At 45.0% G+C, this 24,807-nt stretch overlaps 1 protein-coding gene across 2 annotated transcripts in view; it reads right to left on the reverse strand.

Annotated features, from left to right (window-relative positions):
* Positions 1-3,486: 3,486 nt before the first annotated feature.
* The window catches only part of ntng2b (netrin g2b), a 70,596-nt gene continuing 49,275 nt past the window's right edge, over positions 3,487-24,807 (reverse strand). For both annotated transcript variants that reach the window (XM_072662292.1, XM_072662291.1), the window contains 3 exons: positions 12,087-12,254; positions 10,079-10,213; positions 3,487-6,360 (listed from right to left, as the gene is read on the reverse strand). In XM_072662292.1, coding sequence (XP_072518393.1) covers positions 6,131-6,360; positions 10,079-10,213; positions 12,087-12,254 — 533 coding nt within the window. In that variant the 3' untranslated portion in view covers positions 3,487-6,130. The remainder of the gene's footprint in view (positions 6,361-10,078; positions 10,214-12,086; positions 12,255-24,807) is intronic.

Genomic DNA, 24,807 nt, shown 5'->3' on the forward strand with positions numbered 1-24,807 from the left:
GGGTATTAAATAGAGCTGATCCTGCTTCTGTTGGAGTAACTGTCTCTACTGTCCTGGGAAGAAGGCTTTCTTCTAGATTTTGGAGAAGCATTGCTGTGAGGATTTGATTGCATTCAGCGACAAGATTGAATGCAATCAACTGCTGTTTCGTCCACAGTAATCCATCCGTTTTTGCTTCGACTTTTCCTGGTGGAGTCGCTTGGGCAAGCCGGTCTGTGTTGCTGTCACTGTGACCTAGCATTTTTAAACCATCTACTTCTAACCCCCCCCCCCACCCCCCAATCTCCCCACCCCCCCAATCTCCCCACCCCGCCCCCATTCAACCCTCATTACTGTTTCTATTCGTAAACCTGCTGACTGTGCAGGCTCGGAGTTCCTGCTTCTTATATGTATCTCTCTTTTTTTTTTGCCATTATTTAGGTTTTCCTATCATGCCTTGCTTACTACATCGTCTGGGGTGTTGTTTTATGAAAGAGCTTCATAAACTCATTGTGTCTACAGAGCAGGAAAGTGAGCAGGGCACTCTCTGGGTTTCACTGTAGCTCATTCTTATTCTGCATTTGGCCTATATACAAACAACCAAACAGGCCAAGGCCAACTCTTATTGGTGTGGTATGTAGTGCTTGAACCCTAGTCTGCCTCTAGACATGGGGCCTAGATGTGACCCATGTGCGGTCGGGGTTGGCTGTAATAATTGGGCCCATTTGGGAGGTCCAACTGGGTCCCAGTAACAACACATGTACAAACCCGCTCAGAGCCCATGCCCATGCCCTAGCCCACATTCCTTGAGGTTGGCTGAGTCTATGGTCCTCTATAGGTGATCCACTGATACAGGAATGCTGATTATCAGCAGTATTTGGGTATATATTTCGTGTGGGATTAGGTTTACGGTCCGATTTGGACTGATTAGGGGACAGTCCAGTCAGACTAGGAAAATCTACACCTACCTTCAGGATGCATCATCAGAATCGGGTTCAAACCGGTTCAAAACTGCGAGTTTAGTTGTATTTCTTAAACTTGTTGTTGAATGTTAATTGAAGATAAGATGAGCAGCTGAAAGCTTCTATGATGGACTATTAGAAGTTAAGGCTGACCCTACGTCAGTTGTGTGCAGGTCCAGTCCAAGTAATCTACTGTCCTGAGTTTCCCTAAAGCATGTAAGTTTCAAGATCATCTTAACTGGTAGAGAGAGTGACTGCCCCTGCCCCTAACCTTAACCCTAACCCCAACCATAACCATACTAACCCTAACCTTAACCCTAACCCCAACCATAACCATACTAACCCTAACCCCAACCCTAACCCCAACCATAACCATACTAACCCTAACCCCAACCATACTAATCCTAACCTTAACCCTAACCCAAACCATAACCATACTAACCCTAACCTTAACCCTAACCCCAACCATACTAATCCTAACCTTAATCCTAACCTTAACCCTAACCCCAACCATAACCATACTAACCCTAACCTTAACCCTAACCCCAACCATAACCATACTAATCCTAACCTTAATCCTAACCTTAACCCTAACCCGAACCATAACCATACTAATCCTAACCTTAACCCTAACCCCAACCATACTAATCCTAACCTTAATCCTAACCTTAACCCTAACCCCAACCATACTAATCCTAACCTTAACCCTAACCCCAACCATAACCATACTAACCCTAACCCCAACCATAACCATACTAATCCTAACCTTAATCCTAACTTTAACCCTAACCCCAACCATACTAATCCTAACCTTAACCCTAACCCCAACCATAACCATACTAATCCTAACCTTAATCCTAACCTTAACCCTAACCCCAACCATACTAACCCTAACCTTAACCCTAACCCCAACCATAACCATACTTATCCTAACCTTAATCCTAACCTTAACCCTAACCCCAACCATAACCATACTAATCCTAACCTTAACCTTAACCCCAACCATAACCATACTAATCCTAACCTTAATCCTAACCTTAACCCTAACCTTAACCCTAACCCCAACCATACTAACCCTAACCTTAACCCTAACCCCAACCATAACCATACTAACCCTAACCTTAACCCTAACCCCAACTGTAACCATACTAACCTTAACCCCAACCATAACCATACTAACCCTAACCTTAACCCTAACCCCAACCATACTAACCCTAACCTTAACCCTAACCCCAACCATAACCATACTAACCTAACCACAACCATACTAACCCTAACCCCAACCATATTAGCCTTAACCTTAATCCTAACCCCAACCATAACAATACTAACCTAACCACAACCATACTAACCCTAACCCCAACCATATTAGCCTTAACCTTAATCCTAACCCAACCATAACCATACTAATCCTAACCTTAACCTCAACCATAACCATACTAATCCTAACCTTAACCTTAACCCCAACCATAACAATACTAACCTAACCTCAACCATACTAACCCTAACCATAACCATACTAATCCTAACCTTAACCTTAACCCCAACCACAACAATACTAACCCTAACTCCAACCATATTAGCCTTAACCTTAATCCTAACCCAACCATAACCATATTAATCCTAACCTTAACCCCAACCATAACCATACTAACCTAACCACAACCATACTAATCCTAACCTTAACCTTAACCCCAACCACAACAATACTAACCCTAACCCCAACCATATTAGCCTTAACCTTAATCCTAACCCAACCAGAACCATACTAATCCTAACCTTAACCCCAACCATAACCATACTAATCCTAACCTTAACCCCAACCATACTAATCCTAACCTTAACCCTAACCTTAACCCTAACCCCAACCATACTTATCCTAACCATAACCATACTAACCATAACCCTAACCCCAACCATCTTAACATTAACCCCAACCATAACCATACTAATTCTAACCTTAACCCTAACCCAACCATAACCATACTAACCCTAACCTTAACCCTAACCCCAACCATACTAACCATAACCCTAACCCCAACCATCTTAACATTAACCCCAACCATAACCATACTAATTCTAACCTTAACCCTAACCCAACCATAACCATACTAACCCTAACCTTAACCCTAACCCCAACCATACTAACCATAACCCTAACCCCAACCATCTTAACATTAACCCCAACCATAACCATACTAATTCTAACCTTAACCCTAACCCCAACCATACTAACCATAACCCTAACCCCAACCATCTTAACATTAACCCCAACCATAACCATACTAATTCTAACCTTAACCCTAACCCAACCATAACCATACTAATCCTAACCATAACCATACTAACCATAACCCTAACCCCAACCATCTTAACATTAACCCCAACCATAACCATAGTAACCCTTATCTCATTTCACTGTCCAGAGCAGCAGACCCCCAGGACTGGACTCGGGCACCTGTACCTTACGCGATCTTTCTTTAGCCTGTTCTTCAGTATCAGAGTCAGTAACACACTCACACAAAACACACAGCTGAGGTCCATGTTAACAGTCACATTTACTGTAAAGTTTACAGTGTGGTAAAATCTCAGCCTTTCACATCTCGTAATGCTTCTGGTGTACAGCAAGGTCCTACAACAGTCAGGGTGTGAGAGATATTGCATTTCTGGAACCTTTACATTACCAGACGTTACTGTCAGGTCCTTCTGGCATATTGCTGCAAGCCTGGCATATGTTGGCGTGGGGACGGGGGGGACGGGGGTAGAACAGACCCCTCTCTATATTCTCTTCTCCCTCTTAAATATAATCTGTGCCCATAAACCCGATCCTCTCTCTGGTTTTATATAATAATAATAATAATAATAATAATAATCTCCTGTAATATCTCAAAATCGGTAAAGTTTACAGTGCAATAGACGTTTCCTCTGTGATAAAACTCTTATAGTTGCTGGACTACTGCAGATGCTAGAGTGCTGTAAAGTTCACTGTACAGCCACAGTGCAATAAAACCTCCCCTTTTACTACAGAGCTGTAAATCTCAACAAAAATAATCATCTCTACCAAAAATAGTAGAATGTAAGTATACTGCTGTTTTTCTTTACCCCTGCAGGCGAGTCGTTCCGCAAAACGGGTGCCATTTGCGTCCAAAATGTTTGTTTAATGAGATGCTAGTTAAAATTAAAAAAATTAATTTAACAGTTTTTAAAAAAAAATGTCGGAATGTCTTCCATACTGTAATTCCACTACGCAACAAAGAAGTGCAGGATGAAATTTAGCTCTGCGTAAGTTGTGCATAAATCGTGGGGTCCAAGCACTTTCTGAACTCGCTACAGTGAAGGCTTTCTGAGGTAAAACTGAGCCTTAAACAAGATGTGTCGTAAAAAATGCAATGAAGACAGATTTTATTTATTTATTCATTATTTCGTTTTGATTTCTACACTAAAAATATCTGATCTACATTTTTTCCAGATAAATATGTATATTAGGCAGGCTAAGGCAGGCTAACTGTTTCTACCAAGATTTTAAGTCCAGTTTTAAAAGAAGGAAATTCATTCGGCAATTTTTTTAAGGTAAATTAAAATACTGTAATAAACCGTGTATCATATATATATATATGCCGACATTTTCACATGTACTGGGATACACATTGTCGATCATACCGCCCAAAGTGTTTTTCTAAAGCCTGAAGCATTTAATTCAAGTGTCCTCGATTAAGATATTTGAGACGATGTTATTTCTTAAAGAGTAATATATTTTGAATGTTTGGAAATTTTCTTCAGTACTTGTCAATTTCTGAATGTCCAGGCTGATCTCAACAAATAATATTTTTTTAATATATTTTTTTTTATCTTTACTTTTTGACAAAATATCACACTAACCTGTCTGGTTAGTCTATAAACAATGTACTGTGGCCTTAAATGACATCACGATAAGGAAGTGACATCATTTGAGCCTTTGGTGCAGCCGGGAACAATGAAAGGCAAGTTCTGTTGTGTGTTTTTTTTTTTTTTTTTTTTTTGTTACATGCTTTTTTTTTTTTTAACTGTAAGACAGGCTCAAGCCAACCACCCTGTCACACCCCGTTTTATTTATTTATTTATTTATTTAACTTTTCCAGAAAATGCTGTTTCAAATGGATTGGCATGTGTGTGGTAGGTTAGAAACTTGACCGCATGGAGAACTACAGCTATTTTAGGATGGGATTTACCACCCCGTCACGTCTATACAGTGAATATGGCTCCCAAATCGGAATAAAAATGATCATATTAAAAAGGATTTTCTTGTGTTCTTGATGTTTTCTTTGAGGATGGACATATTTTTAACAGATAAAATATATATATATATATATATATATAAATATATATATATATAAATATATTTTTTATTTAAGTGGCAACCCGTTTGGTAGAAAGACTCGCAGTGTGTGTGCGTGTGCGGAATATACCGTGTCTCTCTCTAACTGTGGTGCCTAAAGTCTTTAATATTATTAATATTACAACGTTGATATTTACTGATTTTGTAACCTTTAGCCTTTTTTTATTATTTATTTATTTATTTATATTTATTTCTGTATTTTTTGCCTTTGCTGTACAGTGAGCTTGTTATATATATTAACTTGTAATATCAAAAAATAATCCCCCCAAAACCAAACCAAAAAAAAAAAAAATCAAAACAGCAGCAGAGCATTGTGACCTCGTGAGGGCGGAGCTTGTCTCCATTACCGTGGTAACAGCACCTGTTTTTCCAGACCCGGGCACGAGGGCGTGTCCCTTTCCCACTTTCTCGCTTGTCTCGGTCAGTCTGAGTGCAGAAAGGTGCAGCGCTGGCTGAGGTTGAGGTCAAGGGGGAGGCGGCGCGGGAGGTGAAGCTGCTCTAACTCCGCCCCTTTCCGACGAAGAGTCCTCTCACTGGTGCAGTGGCTGTGTGATTGTGTTAGTGGTGTGTTTTTTTCACCCTAAATACATTTTTTTGGTATGATTTTCCTTCATGATAAAAAAAAAAAAGCTCTCATCTGGAGTCTTTTTGCTGTTTATTTGTTTGTTTAATTAATTTTTTGTTTATCCATCTGCTTCCCACTGCAGTAGTCACGTGACCCCCTGAGTGGGGTGGGGTCCTTAGCTCTCCGCCCCTGTGGATGTGGGTGTCTGTGGATGTTTTGTGTTGGTGTGAGAGGAGGACGGGCAGAGTGTCAGGGCCCAGTGGCCAGCAGCAGCGTGGTCAGCGGGCTCAGCAGCAGCAGGGCCAGACTCGTGGCGGCCGCAAGGGAGGTGCCGCCGCCGTGGCTGCACTTCTTCCCGCCTTCGCAGCGCGAGTGCTGGCACAGGACGCCCTTGTATTCGGGCGGGCAGACGCAGCGCTGGTTCTGGTAGCACGTGCCACCGTTCTGACACAACAGCAGCTCCTCGTCGCACACGTTCGCTAAACAGAGAGAGAGGCATGTTAGCAGGATGTTCAGTGGACGGTCGTACCCGAGCACTGTCGATCATGGGGGTTGTCATTTGGTGGATTGCCGTTTGTGTCCCTCTAACAGAGCTGGCTCTGTCTAATAGGTGACACATGCGGCTGTGCAGGGCCCTGCAACCACCAGGGGCCCCCCTTACTTGACCTTATTCTTATATATAAGAAAAATAAAGTGCTTAAATAACCCATTAGGGGGTCCGGACTTGGTTGGGTAGGATGGCCCTCCCTCTCCCCCCATCACTCTTGTGTTCTTTAAGTGGCTTCCAGTGATCGGGGAGTCCTACCTATTGGCTGGGAATTGGTAAATTGGTAGGGGGAATCTAAATTTGGGAGAAGGACATCCCTTATCAGAGGAAGGGTGTCCGGCGAAGTTAAAGGAAGGGGATGGGATGGTGGTGGTGGGATACAGGCAGAAGCTTTGTCATGGGCACTAAAGGTGGAGATGGAATTTATCGGACTTTAGATTGGGAGAGGGAGGGATTTCAGGAATGCCCCTCCCCTTCCCCAAGTTCTTCACCCCCAATTGACTAATTACCTAATCCCACCCACTAGCTACAACTCCCCCTATCATTGGAAGCCGAATGTCAGTTAACGCTTGCTTGTGCTGGCTAACATTACTCTAAATGATGGGGGGAGAGGGAGGGCCGTCCTTCCCACCCACACAGAGCAAGGACCGTTATGCTCTCTGGGAATCCCGGACACAGATGGAGTGGTATCACTAGGGATCAAACCTGACAGTTACGCCACTCAGGACCTCAGAATTTGACAGATCTGGTCCCGGACCCCCTTGACCCTTCTTGCATTTCCCTGGTCCCTGCAGCCGTACCCTACCCCTCACCGTATCTGATGAGTCACTTTGGGCATGGTCACTCTATTTGCAGCTCTCTGTGTGTGTTTGCCCGATAGTGCTTGCACAGTGTTAGTGTGTGTGTGTTCTGTGAGTCAGCGGTTTTGGGTGTTGAGACGGGGGTGGGACGTCCAGCAGGCTGCAGGCCACTCTGCCTGCCACATTTAACACACGAGCCAAACGCCATTAAAAAGCCGCAAAGAGGCTCTGCACGCTGCCGCCACTAACGAGAGCAGGTGCTGCATTCAGCTGACCTCAAACTGCCTCACGCAGGTGAACGATGACGGTGGAGTGTGTGTGTGTGTGTGTGTGTGTGTTTCTATATATGTCTATATGTGTATAAGCAGAGTGTGGGACTCTGCTTAGCTCTTCTTGTGGGGACTGACATGAAAGGTAGACAATAGCACTGACACTGTTGTGACACTGGCAGGATACCATGAGGACAAATGAGCCAAAAATGAGATAGTGTGTGTGTGTGTGTGTGTGTGTGTGTGTGTGTGTGTGTGTGTTTAGGTCTGCAAGTTTAATCCACATCAAGCTTGAAGTTCAGTTGTCATACCCAATAGGACGTTTCCAACTAATGTCATTTCCAGAATGAATTTTAAATATTCAGCCATAGTCATAGTCACAGTCAATAGTCATATTTAGAGTTCTAATACATTTCTAATGAAATTCACGACCAGAATAAGGTTATAATAAGGTTATAATAATATATAGGATAGGTTATAAGTTCTAATAAAATCATTTCCAGGATGAATTTCAGATAAAATATCCAGAATAAAGTTGTAATGTTATGTGCAGAATGCAATTTTTACTAGAAACTTTAATAAATAAAAATCCTGAAAAAAAATCTAATATATAAAAAATAGTTCTAATATATATAAATCCAGTATGAGGTCCTAATAAAATTCACGTCCAGTTTGAAGTTCCATAAAAAAATGTAAATCAAAATCCACATGGAATTTATTAGAACATATACTGGATTTTGTTTTTGTTTTTTTAAGAACTTCATACTGGACGTACATTTAATTAAAACTTCATACTGGATGTGATTGATTTATTTATTTTTTTTCAGAATGAGGTTCTTATTAAATTCACGTCCAGTATGAAGTTTTATAATATATATATATATATATATATATATATATATATATATATATATAAATTCACGTTCTTTTTTTAAATATTTTTTTAGAACTTCATATGGGATGTGAATTTTTATTTTGTTCATAACAGTCATGAGGTTCTAATAAAATGCACTTCTAGTCTGAAGTTCCAATAACATACATATCCAGAATGATGTTCCAAAAATACAAATATATAGAGTAGGAAGTTCTAATGGTCATATCATTATTGTTAGTGAAATTACAAAAATCCTTCATATAATAAGTGATTTCCCAACATTTGCAAGGAACCCTTTCCAACTACTACTAATAACAGTAGTAATAATAAAGCCCAGTATATGTGTGTGTACCTAGAGTGTGTGCCGGTGGGAATGGGGGCCAGTCTGACCCATACTGTAGGCTTTACTGAGCAGATCGGAGCTCAGTACAGAACGTGCTGTGAATGAGGAGGAAACTGGGCTGATAACGTTCGGCATGACTCAGCATCCCGGAAAACAATGAAGAATAAACTGTATAACAGTGGCTTTGATTCTACAGTACTTCACATGCCAATCCACACAGGACCCCTCTCTTTCCTTTTCCTGACTGGAAGGAGCTCTGGCTTGCAGCCCGTTTCATCCCGAAGATGAATTGCGATGGAAATGCACAGATGAGGTTTCCTAAGCAGCCGGGGAATCGGGTACAAGTGTGATCATTAACCCACAAACAAAGTAACTCGTAAATACAGGCTTCCTGGGCTGCACGGGGCTGCTAGTTGCGAGGATAAACGTCTGGTAGTCTTAGTCTGACACCCCTTCCAATGAGTACAACCAGCTACTCTAAGGTGCACCCATTGCACAGCTTGTCTAGTCTCTGTAGAGAGGCACTGCCAATACAATAGGACTCTCTGGGGCAGATAAAAATTGATGAACCTTGATGCTGCCTAATACCAGGCATAGGCTAGAGGCGTATAAAGCCCCCCAGCATTGAGCTGTGGAACAGTGAAACAGTGTTGGGGGTGCACCAATGCTCCTTTCGCCGATTTACCTTTGATTCCGGGAGATTGGTGAATGAGCAGGTGTCCCAATACTTTTGTCCATATGGTGTTTATAGTATAGTGGGATCAGAGCACAGGGTCTTGGTAGAGGGCTGTGCTGTGGCGCCGTCTGGAGCAGAATGGGTAAAGGGCCTTGCGCAACAGCCCAACAGTGACACCTTATCAGACTAGGGTATTGAACCTACAACCATGTGATCGATCACCTAGTGCTCGAACCACAACTGCCCAAGCAGTTTATTCATGTAAACAAATTTACATATTTAATATTTGACTTCTCAGTCTATCCAGCTACATCTCAAACCCAGGTTGCAAATGTGTAAACCCTCCCTGGGTTGGACTGTGGACTAGCAGAACCACATTCTCAGGAGTGATTGAGCTCCATCCCACACCTTTTGGGATGAGTTGGAATGTTCAAAACTGCTCAACCAGCATCAGTACCTGACCTCACTGATGCTCCAAGTGATGCAATCAAATCTCTAGAGCAATGTACCACAGTTAGAAGTTAGAGTCTGTAACTTGCTTATAGAAGAAACTATGGATGACCACACGTCCACAAGCCTTTAGCCATTCAGTGTAACTAGTCCTGGTCTCACTCTGGTCCTGGCTATATCCCGTAAGTTGGTTGTATGTAGTTGTATGAGTGTGTGTGTGTGTGTGTGGCCTACTTACGGTAGCAGCCCTGTTTCCAGTAGTAACCAGGAAAACACTCGTCGCACTTTGTCCCTGTGGTGCCGTCTTTGCACTGGCAGAATCCAGTGCTGTTACACCGGTCATGCTGGGAGCCCATCAGGTTACAGCCACACTCTGGAGAGAGGAGGAGGTCATTAAGTCTCAGCTTTTTTTCCCCTCAGATCCACGGAAGACCCTAGTTGTCCTTTTTTGGGGGGCTTTGTTTCTTTCTTTCATTCCAAAACTCCTAAGCTGACAGTCGCTGTGGACAGACTAAGAAGTTTCACAGCAGTTCTGTAGGGCAGTGGTGCTCATACCAGTCCTGAGGGACCACCAGAAAGTCCAGATGCTTATGGACAGAGCAATAATCCTGACCTTCAGGGTGGTCCCTGAGGACCAGCTAGAGAACCTTTGCTATTCATCTTATTCAGCCCAGCTTTTTCTCTTACATGGCAGCTCTTACACGTTTTTCTTCATGTTGACCACTTGGACATTCTCGAGAACAACGTTTTGGACAACACTCACGAGAGCATTGAAGTAGACACAGCATACACACAGCTAGGTTTCCTCCATCGCCGCATTAAAGCCTACCGTTGCTAGAAAGGCCAATCAAAAGACCCCTCTGTAGGGGTCTCCTCACCACAAACTTCTTCAGCATCTGAGAAGAACACCTTTCCAACTGTTCACCTGGATCATGCTTTGGCCTTGTGTTGCAGCCGGTGGCACAGGTAACAAGCATCCTACCCCTATGACCCTAAACACACCTCAGCGTCCACGATGGACCATCTCATTAGGAACGAGCTGTAGGCGTTACTATACACTGCAAGCCATGCAGGCTTCCCAAACGTTGGCCTTGAGGCCTTTTTCCTTTTTTTTTGTTCCTTTGAAACTATAAAGGAAAGCGATGATGGCCGAGGCAAATATGTAAATTAGATGGGACATGGTTGGAGATGGTTGGATGTTGTTGGTGCCGATGTGTGACCCCAGGCTCAAGGTGAACGTGAGCAGTGTCTCTGCGCCCTCGTCTGTTCCCGTCTGTTCTGTCGGTGTGTGCTCTGATGGAGCCAAATGGCTCTCTGTGGAGCTTGGGAACTGTGCCAGGTGAGTGGTGCCCAGATCTTGGGACTGATGACTGACTGTCCTGTTTCTGCCAAGCCAAGAGTTTTCCTCTCCCACCTGAGCTCTCCCTCCCTCCAGCCCAGTGGACAGGCGCTGAAATGCTGAGACGCTGGACTGAGGGCTTCTGTGATTTCACAATGCTGCCATACAAACTCGGCGAGGGCCCCGCTCGGCGATGGCTCCCTTCTTTTCTTCTTGTCATGGGCTTCAGTCGTGTCTCTTTTTTTTTCTTGTCCTGTGTTTTGTTACAGTTGGGAGGGATTTTCTTTTTTTCCAGGCTGGTGTTCTTACATGGCCAGAAGATCTCTTTGATTCGGCGTGCTGGCAGTTGGCTTTGCTTGTCACACTCGTCTGCAGGAACCGACTCTCTTTAATGTGCTCTAGCTTTCGCGCTCTCTCTCTCTCTCTCTCTCTCTCTCTCTGACACTCCCCCTCTCCCTCTCTTCCCTGAGGCATGATAATCATCTACTTGATTTCTTATTCACCAGCAAAACACATTGCAGTGAAAATTCAACAGAATCAAACATTCAAGGCCCCCCTCATGTGCTTTGTGTGCTGTAACAGAAGAGCCCAGAATATTCGCATTCTTCGTACCCTTGCCTGGTGCAACCCGATTAAAATTCTGGAGGCGCGGTTCTGACTCTGCGAGCCAGAAAGTAGTTGGCCACTCCGCCTCTCTCCTCTGTCAGACACCTCCCGTGTTTGCTAAAAACAAAGAGGCCTCCAGAGCGAAGTCATGATGCTAAGTACCGTTGAGGACGGAGAGTTCCTGAGCGCGGCCAGTGCGGCATCCCGTCAGGTTTGGACCGAGAACCAGTGCCAGAACCAGTGCCCCCTTACACACACACACACACACACACATACATACACATGCATGCATGATGCTCACCCACACACACGCTCTCGTCGTCCAGCTCTGCGGAGGCGTTCCTGTAGTAGCCCATGCGACAGTGTTGGCAGTTCTGGCCACGGGTGTTGTGTTTGCAGCTCACACATGTGACGATGTTCAGGTAGTCGATGTAACTGCAGCGGTTGGAGTGGCCGTAGCACTCGCAATCTGAGAGAGAGAGAGAGAGAGAGAGAGAGAGAGAGAGAGCAGATGGGGTCATAGCTGATACAGTAGGGAGAAAATTGACTCTGGTGGAAAGAAGGGACTGAAAGAGAAAAGGAAAAGACAGGGTACAAAAAGAGGGGATGGTCATGGATGTCATGGTATGGAGTTAAATCCACCTTTGTTCAGTCCAATTACCAGTTGGTCCATTACCATGACCACTCAAGATCAGGAGAAGACCTGATACTGTCCAAATACTGTCCAGATCAAAGCAAGTCTGACTACAAATACTGTCCAGATCAAAGCAAGTCTGACTACAAATACTGTCTAGATCAAAGCTAGTCTGACTACAAATAATATCCAGATCAAAGCAAGTCTGACTACAAATAATGTCCAGATCAAAGCAAGTCAGACTACAAATACTGTCCAGATTAAGTCCAACTACTGTAAATAATCAGAACAAGGAAAGTCTGACTATAAACACTATCAAGACCAAGAGAAGTCTGAATATACTGTCCAGATCAAGACTAGTCTGACTATAAATACTGTCTAGATCAAGACTAGTCTGACTACAAATACTGTCTAGATCAAAGCTAGTCTGACTATAAATACTGTCTAGATCAAAGCTAGTCTGACTACAAATAATATCCAGATCAAAGCTAGTCTGACTACAAATACTGTCCAGATCAAGACTAATCTGACTACAAATAATATCCAGATCAAAGCAAGAAAGACTACAAATAATATCCAGATCAAAGCAAGTCTGACTACAAATACTGTCCAGATCAAGACTAATCTGACTACAAATAATATCCAGATCAAAGCAAGAAAGACTACAAATAATATCCAGATCAAAGCAAGTCTGACTACAAATACAGTAAAGTCAGTAAAACTACTGTTTAGTTGAAGACAGATAAAACTGTCCAAGACACAGTCCAAGTATCCATGCTTCTTACCTCACTCTCTCCCTGCTTTACTCTCAGCGTTGTCAGTTGAAAGTGTGTGTGTGTGTGTGTGTGTGTGTGTACAAGTTGAGGTGTGATTGTTTGTGCATGCTGACAGAGCATTATTTCACTCTGTGTGTAAGGAGCCTTACCCATTTGAAGTGTGTGTGTGTGTGTTTCAGTTTTTTTGGGAACATGATGAAAACAGCCTTCACTCTTTATTGAAAAGCTTACCTCTCTCTCTCCCTCTCTCTCCCTCTCTCTCCCTCTCTCTCTCTCTCTCTCTCTCTCTTTCCTGGTGTGTTCCCTCAAGCTCTTTGATGGGGGTTGCTAAGTGAACTGCTAAGTGAATCGATGGCTCCCCGATTCTCGACTGTGAATCAGCTGATCATAGTGAATCTCTAATTGCAGCTGCCGTATTGACCGGGCCTGAAAGGGAGTCACTTTCGTTTAGCCCCCGCTGAAGCCTCCCTGGGGGGGATGGGGGGGTGGGGGGAGTGGATTTAGAAACGGGCCAGGCAAAGAGAAGCAGATGGCATGAAATGTGTGTAAAAGGTGAGTGTGTTCGGAGTTTGTGGCCGTTTCCCTGTACCTGCGCCCGGTGGGGCGAGAGTTCACAGAGCGCTGGTCAATAAGTCACCGAGGTGCTACCAGCACACCTACCAGCACACCTACCAGCACAACTACCAGCACAACTACCAGATGACTGGCTATCACCCAGTCACAATCCCGACGAGCCACTGGTGCGCTGGTTGCACTCGTGTTGGGATGTCTTAGGTTCTCCCCATCGCCATGCTCTACTTGATGACCATATCACGGCTCTATCGAGCAGCAGTACAGTCGCTGCGCTGGGACTGTGGTCCATATCGTACAGCCCTGCTGTTTATATAAGAGAACACTTGAGATTTTCCAAATACCCGTTCTGGCAGCTAAATGAGGTTTGCACTTAATCAAGTTTAATCCTCAGAAATGCTTAGTTGCTTGTGTGTGTGTGTGTGTGTGTGTGCTTGGGTGAAATATTTATGTGCTGTTTTAGAAGGAGGACTTGGTAAAGGGCCTATCTCAGCATACACTAACAAGAGAGGCAATGAAATATTAATGACCAATTACTAAACACTCACGCTCACACACATGCTGTCTGTACCTTTCAGCACAGAGACACACACACACACACACACACTCACTCACACTATCTCTTATAAGCAAGTACTCACACACTCATTTGCACCTAAAGGTATTCTAATAGGCTCACATTTTGCAACAAAGTACACTTACCTTCCTCAGGAGTGAGGGGTCAGAGACAGGAAGAGGAAGCAAGTGAAGGAAGTGAGACAATCAGAGCAGCGTGTGATTTACTGAGTCGAAGCCGAGACAGCGTGTGCAGCCACTGTCAAACAGGTGCGTTTTTAAATTAGAATGTCGACATGGAAGTGATCTATTCATCCATCCACCCACTATGAGAAGGCTTAGATCCATCCATCCATCCACCCACTATGAGAAGGCCAAGATCAGTCTGTTCTACTATAGGGAGATCTACTTCGATCTACCATCTACTATGAGAAGGTAGATATCTAGTCATGCATTCATTTCCCATCCATCCATCCATCCATCCATTCATTCATCTATTCTGAGTAGACCGAATCCACCCATCCGTCCAACCATCATCCACTGTAAGACAGCCGTGAGACAGCTGAGATCCATACATCCATACGTTTGTCCGCTGATTATGAGATGATAGACATTCATGCATATCAGTCTACCTGTTCATTTGTCTACCAGTCTATTCTACTACAGGAAGATCTATTCCATCATCCACCTATTCGCCCATCTACTTCTTCATCTACTCTTAACAGAAGGCCATGGATCTATGAATTCATCCACTACGAGTAGGCTGACCTCTGTGCATCCACCCATCCATCATATTTGCCTCACCTTTAAAGTCATCGTATATGATGCCCTTCAGCCTCATGGGCTGAGGTCCTCCAGACAGCAGAAACTTCAGCAGAGCTTCAGAGAGAAAATGCATTTCATTTCACACACTTCCTTTAACACAGACACACACAGCTCAGGGCTAGTCAGGGGAAGGCTTCACCCAAACACACCCATCTTCTTACTAATAATGGAGCACTAGCAGGAGGAGACCATCATACAGTCTTCTCCATCCATCCACCCACTATGAGAAGGCTAAGATCCATCCATCCATCCATCCATCCATCCAGCCACTATGAGAAGGCTAAGATCCATCCATCCACTACGCTAAAAAATACTACGCTATCCACAATGCTCTACTTGACTTGCACGTCTACTTGGCTGGGTGTTACCTTTCTTATTCTCATTGTCTTTGTCCTCTATTTTGTCAGTTTTCTCCCACTCTGTCTCAAAGAGGTTCTCTCTGTCCTCTCTTACAGATGGGCTTTCTTTCTCTCGCTCTTTCTCAGAGGACCTGTCTTGTTCCTCCCCTCTTGCAGACTGCCATCTCCTCCCGTTTTCAGAGGCTTCGTCTCTCTCTCTGTCCTCTTTTGCCGAGTACCTTTCAGTTTCTCGTTCCTTCTTGGAAGGCTTCTCTCTCTCTTCATCCCTCTCAGAAGATTGACCTCTCCCTTCGTTATTCAAGGACCTCCCACTATTTTTCGGTCCTCCATGTCCTTTTCCTTCGTTTTCAGATGTTTTCCTGCTCTCCTCTTTTTTTGAGAATGTCTCTTCTCTTTTAAAGTATCTCTCTACTTCTCTTTCTGAAGGTCTTCCTCTCACCTCTCTTTCAAAAGATCTCTCTCTCTCTTCTTCTCTTCCTGAAGGTCTTCCTCTCTCCTCTCTTTCAAAAGATCTCTCTCTCTCTTCTTCTCTTCCTGAAGGTCTTCCTCTCTCCTTTCTTTCAAAAGATCTCTCTCTCTCTTCTTCTCTTCCTGAAGGTCTTCCTCTCTCCTCTTTTTCCAAAGATCGCTCTTGTTCTGAAGATCGCGCTCGTTCCTCTTCTCGTTCTGAAGGTCTTCCCCCCTCTTCTCTTTCAGAGGATCTTTCTCTATTGTCTCTCTCCTCTTCTCTTTTTGAAGGTCTTCCTCGCTCCTCTCTTTCCGAAGGTCGCTCTCTTTCCTCTCGTTCTGAAGGTCTTCTTTTTGCCCCTCTTTCTGATAATCGTTCTCTTTCTTCTCGTTCCAAAGATGTTTCAATATCTTCTCCTCTTTCTGAAGATCGGCCCCTCTCTTTTCTTTCAAAGGAACTCTCTCTTTTGTCTTCTCTTTCTGAAGGTCTTCCTCTCTCCCCTCTTTCCGAAGGTCGAACTCTTTCTTCTTCACTTTCTGAAGGGTTTCCCCTCTTCTCTCTTTCTTCTTCTTCTTGTTCTGAAGGTCTTCCTCTCTCCTCTCTTTCTTCTCCTCTTTCTTCAGGTCTTCCTCTTTCCCCTCTTTCCGAAGGTCGAACTCTTTCTTCTTCACTTTCTGAAGGTCGTCCCCTCTCTTCTCTTTCTGGAGAACGCTCTCTTTCTTCTTCTTGTTCTAAAAGTCTTACCCTCTCTTCTCTTTCCGAGAATCTTTCTTTTTCTTTTTGTGAAGGTTTTTCCCTCTCCTCTCTTTCAGAAGACCTCCCTCTTTTGTCTTGTTCTGTAGGTCTTCGTTTCTTCTCTCCTTCAGATCTCGCACTTCCTTCTTCTTTTTCTGAAGGTTGTCCCCTCTCTTCTCTTTCTACTCCTCTTTCTGAAGGTCGTCCCCTCTCTGCTCGTTCCAAAGATCGCACTCTTTCTTCTTCTTGTTCTAAAAGACTTCCCCTCTCCTCTCTTTCAGAGAATCTCTCTTTTTCTTTTTCTCTTTCTGAAGCTCTTCCCCTCTCCTCTCTTTCTGGAGAACGGTTTCTTTCTTCTCGTTCTGAAGGCCTTCCCCTTTCTTCTCGTTCTGAAGGCCTTCTCCTTTCTTCTCGTTCTGAAGGTCGTCCCCTCTCCTCTCTTTCCAGAGAACGCTCACTTTCTTCTTCTCTTTCTGAAGGCCTTCCCCTTTCTTCTCTTTCTGAAGGCCTTCCCCTTTCTTCTCTTTCTGAAGGTCGTCCCCTCTCCTCTCTTTCCAGGGAACGCTCACTTTCTTCTTCTCTTTCTGAAGGCCTTCCCCTTTCTTCTCGTTCTGAAGGTCTTCCCCTTTCTTCTCGTTCTGAAAGTCGTCCCCTCTCCTCTCTTTCCAGGGAACGCTCACTTTCTTCTCGTTCTGAAGGTCGTTCCCTCTCCTCGCTTTCAGAAGATCTCTCTTCCTCTTCTTGTTCTGAAGTGCTTTCTTTCTCCTCTCTTTCAGAAGATCTCTCTCTTTCTTCTCGTTCTGAAGATCTCTCTCTTTCTTCTCGTTCTGAAGATCTCGCTCTTTCTTCTCGTTCTGAAGATCTTCCCCTCTCCTCTCTTTCCTGAGAACGCACTCTTTCTTCTCGTTCTGAAGATCTTCCCCTCTCCTCTCTTTCTGGAGAACGCTCTCTTTCTTCTTCTCGTTCTGAAGACCTTCCCCTTTCCTCTCTTTCTGGAGAACGCTCTCTTTCTTCTTCTTGTTCTAAAGACCTTCCCCTCTCCTCTCTTTCTGGAGAACGCACTCTTTCTTCTCGTTCTGAAGACCTTCCCCTGTCCTCTTTTTCTGGAGAACGCTCTCTTTCTTCTTCTTGTTCTAAAGACCTTCCCCTCTCCTCTCTTTCTGGAGAACGCACTCTTTCTTCTCGTTCTGAAGACCTTCCCCTGTCCTCTTTTTCTGGAGAACGCTCTCTTTCTTCTTCTTGTTCTGAAGACCTTCCCCTCTCCTCTCTTTCTGGAGAACGCTCTCTTTCTTCTTTTCGTTCTGAAGACCTTCCCCTCTCCTCTCTTTCTGGAGAACGCACTCTTTCTTCTCGTTCTGAAGATCTTCCCCTCTCCTCTCTTTCTGGAGAACGCACTCTTTCTTCTCGTTCTGAAGACCTTCCCCTGTCCTCTTTTTCTGGAGAACGCTCTCTTTCTTCTTCTCGTTCTGAAGACCTTCCCCTCTCCTCTCTTTCTGGAGAACTCTCTCTTTCTTCTTCTCGTTCTGAAGACCTTCCCCTCTCCTCTCTTTCTGGAGAACGCTCTCTTTCTTCTTGTTCTGAAGGCCTTCCCCTTTCTTCTTGTTCTGAAGATCTTCCCCTGTCCTCTCTTTTTGGAGAACGCTCTCTTTCTTCTTCTCGTTCTGAATATCTTCCTCTTTCTTCTCGTTCTGAAGGCCTTCTTCTCTCCTCTCTTTCTGGGGGCTTTTCTCTTACGTCTTGTTCTGAAGGCCTTTGTTTCTTCTCTCCTTCAGATCTCTCACTTCCTTCTTCTATTTGTGAAGGTCGTTCCCTCTCCTCACCACCAGAGGATCTCTCTGTTTCTCCTTCCTGTTCTGAAGCTCTTCCCTTCTCCTCTCTTTCAGAAGATCTCTCTTCCTCGTCTTGTTCTGTGCGAGGTGAGAAAGAAAGCACTTCAGAAGATCTCCCTCTTTCTTCTTCTTGTTCTGGAAGTCTTTCCCTCTCCTTTTTTCCTGAAGATCTCTCTTCTTTTGTTTCCAAAGTTCTTTCTCTGCCCTGTCTTTCAGGTGATGTCTCCAATTCCTCCTCTCTTTCTGATAATTCCTCCTTTTCTTCGTCTGTTTCTGAAGGTTGGCCTCTCTCCTCACTTCCTGAATCTCTCCCTTCTTTTGACATTCTTTCTTTCCACTCTCTTTCATCTTCTTTTATAGAAGGTCTTCCTCTCTCCTCTCTTTCAGAGGATCTCTCTTTTTCTTCTCTTTCTGAAGATCTTTCGTCGTCACCCTCTTCCACTATTTCTGACCATATTTTGCTCTTTGCTTGTTCTTGATCACTATCCTCTTCTTCTCCTCTATCAGCTCCCCCTCCTTTCTCTTCTGTGTCGTCGTCTTCTCGTTTCCTCCCCTCTTCCTCTGATGGGATGGACAGTACTACAGAGCACAACAGTGAATTGAGACTGCCAGAAATGGTCTCGGTCTTGGTGCCTTTCCATAAATTTAATTCCAGCTTTTTTCCAAATCCGAAAATAAGTATATGGACACATTACTTTGCAGCCAGACTCTGCAGACAGGACTGACATGCTGACATCTATGATTTACGGATCTACAGATTACAGGTCTCTCCCCTGACAATGTGCCTCATGTGCCATACAGGAAACATTGAGGTGCAAATCCCTGCTGTGCAAATGTACCAACGTAGTCTGAGAGTGTTGAGGCACTGAGCAGGGCTGCGGGCAACAGCGGCAGGATGCTCGCTGCCCTTCTAGTTACGTGGAGGTTTGTGATGGAGGAGAAATGACTAAACTAAGGACTAGCTAGAGGCAAAAGACACTACCATCCATACCTTCTATCTCTGTCTCTTTCTCTTCCCTGCCCTCCTTCTCCTTTCCTCCTTCTATCTCCCAGAGTTCCTCGTCACCCTCTGGTCTGGGCCTGACCGCCTCAGATGCTGGAATGGTTTGCTCTGGTTTTGGAGTGACTTGTTCTCTGTTGGCTGATTGAAATGGGGGCATGTAGAATGACAGTCCACTCAAATCCACTTGAAGAGAAGACTTTAAGGTAAAGTATCTTTTTTAATGTTGTAACCTGTAGCCTGTTTTTTACTGTATTCATGGTATTGCGTACCCTTTTCTGCTACTAATGCGGCAACTGGCCTCTGCTGCCTCTGTTTTGAATGATCCCAGTTTTCTTGATCCAGACCACCATCAATACAACCAGTTATTTTAAGTATCAAGCTCTATAATCGAATGCCCATTTGTCTGTATAAATGCAGCCTCCCGAGTCAAGCTTTGCGCAACAGAATGAACCGGCTGGATTTAAACGTGGGTGATCCTGTACACAGGAAAATAATGGATGCTTTTAAAATGATGGGAAGAGCCTTCCTATCCACTGTAACAGTTTTTATTAGTTCAGTTATTATCTCAGTGAGGCAGTGATACGACCCCTGACACTGCTTTAAGTGTAAGAAAAAAACAGAAGAAAAGAACAGGTGATGATGATGATTAAAGCATTGTGTAATTAAAAGCCTTTGGGCAGGTCTCTTTCAAAGGTAGACATGGAGAAAGTTATGCACATAATCAGTGAAAGCACTGATAAGATCATCTAGTGCCCCTGGGCACTCGAGTTCTACCAGAGCCAAGATTATAGATCCTCTGCTCCACCTGAGCTTTAGAGTGCTACCAGGTTCCCCTAAGCTTTAGAGTCCTACTAGGGCCGGATTAAGACTCTCTGGTCCCCCTGGACATCATAGTCTTACCTGGTTCCCCTGAGTTTTAGAGTTCTATCAGGGCCAGATTAGGATCCTGTGGTCCCTAGTTTTTCCAGGGTCGGATTAAGATCCTCTGCCCCCCCTTGAGCTTTGGAGTCCTACCAGGGCCAGATTAAGATCCTTTGGTCCACCTGGACATCATAGTTCCACCAAGGACCGGTCAAGATCCTTCCCCATCCCTTCAGCCTTAGAGTTCTACCAGGGCCAGATTAAGATCCTCTGGTCCACCTGGACATCATAGTCCTACCTGGTTCCCCTGAGCTTTAGAGTTCTACCAGGGCCAGATTAGGATCCTGTGGTCCCCCCTGGGCATTTAAGTTTCTCCACGGTCAGATTAAGATCCTCTGGTCCACATGGACATTAGAGTTCCACCAAGGCCAGATCCTGTAAGGCCCTAAAACGTTAAAGGTCTACAATGGCTAAATTAAGATCCTCTGATCCCCCTGAGCTTTAGAGTCCTACTAGGGCCTGATTAAGATCCTCTGGTCCACCTGGACATCATAGTCCTACCTGGTTCCCCTGAGCTTTAGAGTTCTACCAGGGCCAGATTAGGATCCTGTGGTCCCCCCTAAGCATTTGAGTTTCTACACGGTCGGATTAAGATCCTCTGGTCCACATGGACATTAGAGTTCCACCAGGGCCAGTTCCTGAAAGGCCCTCTATGCTTTAAAGGTCTACCATGGCCAAATTAAGATCCTCTGGTTCCCCTGAGCTTTAGAGTTCTACCAGGGCCAGATTAAGTCTCTCTGGTCCACCTGGACATCATAGTCCTACCAGGGCCACCCTGGGCATTTGAGTTTCTCCAGGGTCGGATTAAGATCCTCTAGTCCACATGGACATTAGAGTTCCACCAGGGCCAGATTAAGATCTTTTGCACCCTGTGGACGTTAACATTATACCGGGACAAGATCTTGAGCTTTAGAGTTTTACCAGGGCCACCTGGACATAATAGGTCCACCAAGGACCGGTCAGTAGGCCTTAGAGTTCTACTAGGGCCTGGTTAAGGTCCTATCACATCTCAACTTTTCATAGTTTCAGATTTCCTATGAAGGATCAACATCCTCTCACACAAGCTCTAATTTCCCATAAGATGTTCACTTACTCCTATCGACGTTACAATAACCGTCTCTATCCTGTCAGCCACGGCTTCTGCCAACTCAGCAAAAGCAGGTAAACCTTTTATTTTCTTTCTTTCTCGCTCGCTCGCTTGCTTGCTCGCTCGCTCAGTCCTTCAGCATCTCTCTCTCTCTCTCTCTGGCTCCATCTCTCGTTTGATCACATTTCCTTTTGATCATCTTTCAGGCTTCGGTTTTTCTTTTTTTTTCTCCCAGAATGCTCTGCGTTAGGTTTTGGGAGTGCCGGAGGGTTACTCCAGAGTACAAGTTACACATTTTCTCTCTCTCTCTCTCTCTCTCTCTCTCTCATTCACAAAGCTGCAAATACAGTCATTTCTGCACTGACCTGAATGTCGCTTTCCCTTAAGACACGCAGATCGAATATCTATTAGACTGTCCCATGATCCTTCAGGAGCCTTCAGTGCACGGGAAGTGCTTATTGACCGACCAAGCCGTATCCCTCACGCACACACACGCCTTACAGAGGGCGATACTCACTTCAAAACTTGAACATGGTACACACTGGACACTACTTGTTATGCAGGTCCAGTAACCTCGCTCGCACACAGAGCGGCTCTGCGATCGAATTAAATGTGTGTGTTTGCGAGTGTCAGCAAAAAGCAAGCCAGGAGTAGACACACACACACACACCTACACACGTATATACCCACCCACCCACATTGCTCCTTCATCATCTCTAACATTCAATTATTTCAACATTAAGCAGCTGTTGGATTTAGATTAGTTAAGTTGCGTCTCTCTGCGCTGTTTATCATACCAACGCGCTGGACGTCTCAGTTTAAGGGTCAAACGTTGGTGACCCTGGGATGAATAATCCTCATCTGATGTGTCATGAATAATTCGAAAGGCTTATATGCTAATATGCGAATATGCGATACCAAAAGAAAACCACCCAGGTTCTGTAAAGTATAACTTTCAGAACGGCGAGAGTTTGGGTAAATCTTATGGATCATTAGCCCTCCAGAAATGAGAAAACAGGAATTGGTGTCCGAGTGGCTACTATGGCCCGGGAGTCGTGGGTTTGAAGACCCAAGCCGTGACGATTTGCCATCAGAAGCCAGAGTCTGAAAGAGCACAATAGGCCAAGTCCTTCCCTTCCTTTTCTTCAGTGGTTAGGACCTCACAGGACCACCACAAAGCAGGTGTTATTTGGGTAGGGTGGGTCATTCTCAGCACTGCAGTGACCCTGACATGGTACATGATGTCACTACAGTGCTGAGAATGACCCACCACCCAAATATCACCTGCTCTGTGGAGATCCTGTAGAGTCCTGACCATTAAAGAAGAGTGAAAGGAGGCTTAAAAAAAGTATGGACTGCAGTCTGGAATGATGTGTATAAAAACTTTCAACACACACACACACACACACACACACACACACACACGCACTACCTGCCATGGGACTGCATGCTTTTCAATTTTAAGTCGAGGTACTGTTGTGCCTCTCTTCTCGGTCTCACTACCCCTGTTCTCGTCCATTTTTCATATCCCCCCACCCCCTCTCTCCCCGCCCTCAACTTGTACATTTCACGCAAGCTGGAGTTCGACTCATTTGGCTTCATGAAGTATTCATTTATCTCACGAGCAGGCCTGGGTTTAGTCAATGGCCTTGCATGTTTTTTTGTGCTGAATCGACCGCTGTTCACTTTCCGAGAGATGGGTAGCACTGTGCTACGCTTTACCCCTTTCCTTAAGTAAGGTTCTGGATAAATGCCCGTTTTTTAGAGGTGACTTTATGCTCTTATTCGAGGGTTTATGTCAGGGGATCGTTCTTCTGGAGGTTTGTCACTCTTCGTCCAACCCAGGATAACCAGAATGTGATGGGCTTCTGCAAAGCAAGACCCCCGGCCTCATACTGAAGAAGCGAGCTACCGTACAAGCTACCAATCAACCAACAGCTACATTCCCATCATGGAATACCATCACCATGAACCTGCTGTGCCTGGTGCACCATGATGTACCATGTTCCTGATCCACAGATGATACTTATGTAGGTGGCACCTGCCAAACTGGCATCCACAAGAATTCTTGGACCCAGAGTCTTCTAAGCAGGACAGGCCAGAGCATCACACCCCCTCCACCGCCACCTTGTCGTCTTCCCACTGGAAGGACTCTGGCATGTCCTTCGGAGATGCTTTCGCAGGGGTGGACCGGGGTCTTCATGAGCGCTCTGACCGGTCTGCTGATTGCCAGACCTTGTTGCCTCTGTGCACTGATGACCCTTGGGCTCCCGACCCCCCGTTTCTGGCTTGTGGTTTGGTGGCAGGTGCTCACCACAGACCTTTGCCATTTCAGAGACGCCCTTTCCCATGTAATGCATTTGCCTTTCATCCCCACAGACGCCGTTCTCATTCAGATCCGGTATCACTCTCCGTGCTCGGCGAGACGGCTGCTGTTTAACAGTTTAAGCGTGCGCTAATTTCCCACAATGCACTGTGGTTACCCACAGTACCCTGGAGAGGTATGAGGAGAATGGGCTAGCACTTTGTCTGTCTTCTTGACTGACACGCTGAATGCTTCGCATTTCTGCTTCTCTAAGAAGTCTCAGCTAACGGTGGCTTACCTTCCCTCCCCATAATAAGCTCCTCCTCCTCTTCTGGGGGCGTGGCTACAGAGGGCTGGACTTCGTTCTGCTCAGTCGCAAGAAGTGAAGGGGGCAGGGGTACGGTTGTGGTAGGAAGAGCAGGTTCAGACAGAGCTGTATTGGGCATGCCTGCGATCGTGAGTGGATGAAGGTCTGTGGGGTACGGCTCAGTGGGCGGAGTCTCCTTCGAGGGGTCTTGAGGGAAGGGTATGGTGAGAGTAGTTAGCATGAAAACACGCTAGTTTGAACATGGTTGAGCAAGGAAATGATTGTGCCTTCATTCCCGCAGTACTGCCTCTAATAGCCACTAGGGGACGGCACCACTGGTCACTGTCCACTTTATTAGAAACCCCCGACTTTATCCGTTCACTGTATTTATTTTTTTTACTTCATGAGCACTGTGGGGGGGTTTACACCATGAGCGTGTCACTGCTAGGTTAAGAGTGGTCCACCACCTAGACGTGCCCTGTGTTTGGGCAACTGATCAGGCAACGCAGGGTTTCTGATAAAGTGGACAGTGGGTTTTGTTGCACCCTGTTGAAGCTTAATAAGCCATACAGCCCTTGTTTAGTAGCGTAGCATCTAGATACATCCTAGAAGACACTGGAATCCCAGAAGTTTCAGAAGAACAGTAAGCAGGGTCTGCACTAGCCTTC

This window comes from Salminus brasiliensis, chromosome 18, assembly GCF_030463535.1.
Source record: "Salminus brasiliensis chromosome 18, fSalBra1.hap2, whole genome shotgun sequence".
NCBI classification, from domain to species: domain Eukaryota; kingdom Metazoa; phylum Chordata; class Actinopteri; order Characiformes; family Bryconidae; genus Salminus; species Salminus brasiliensis.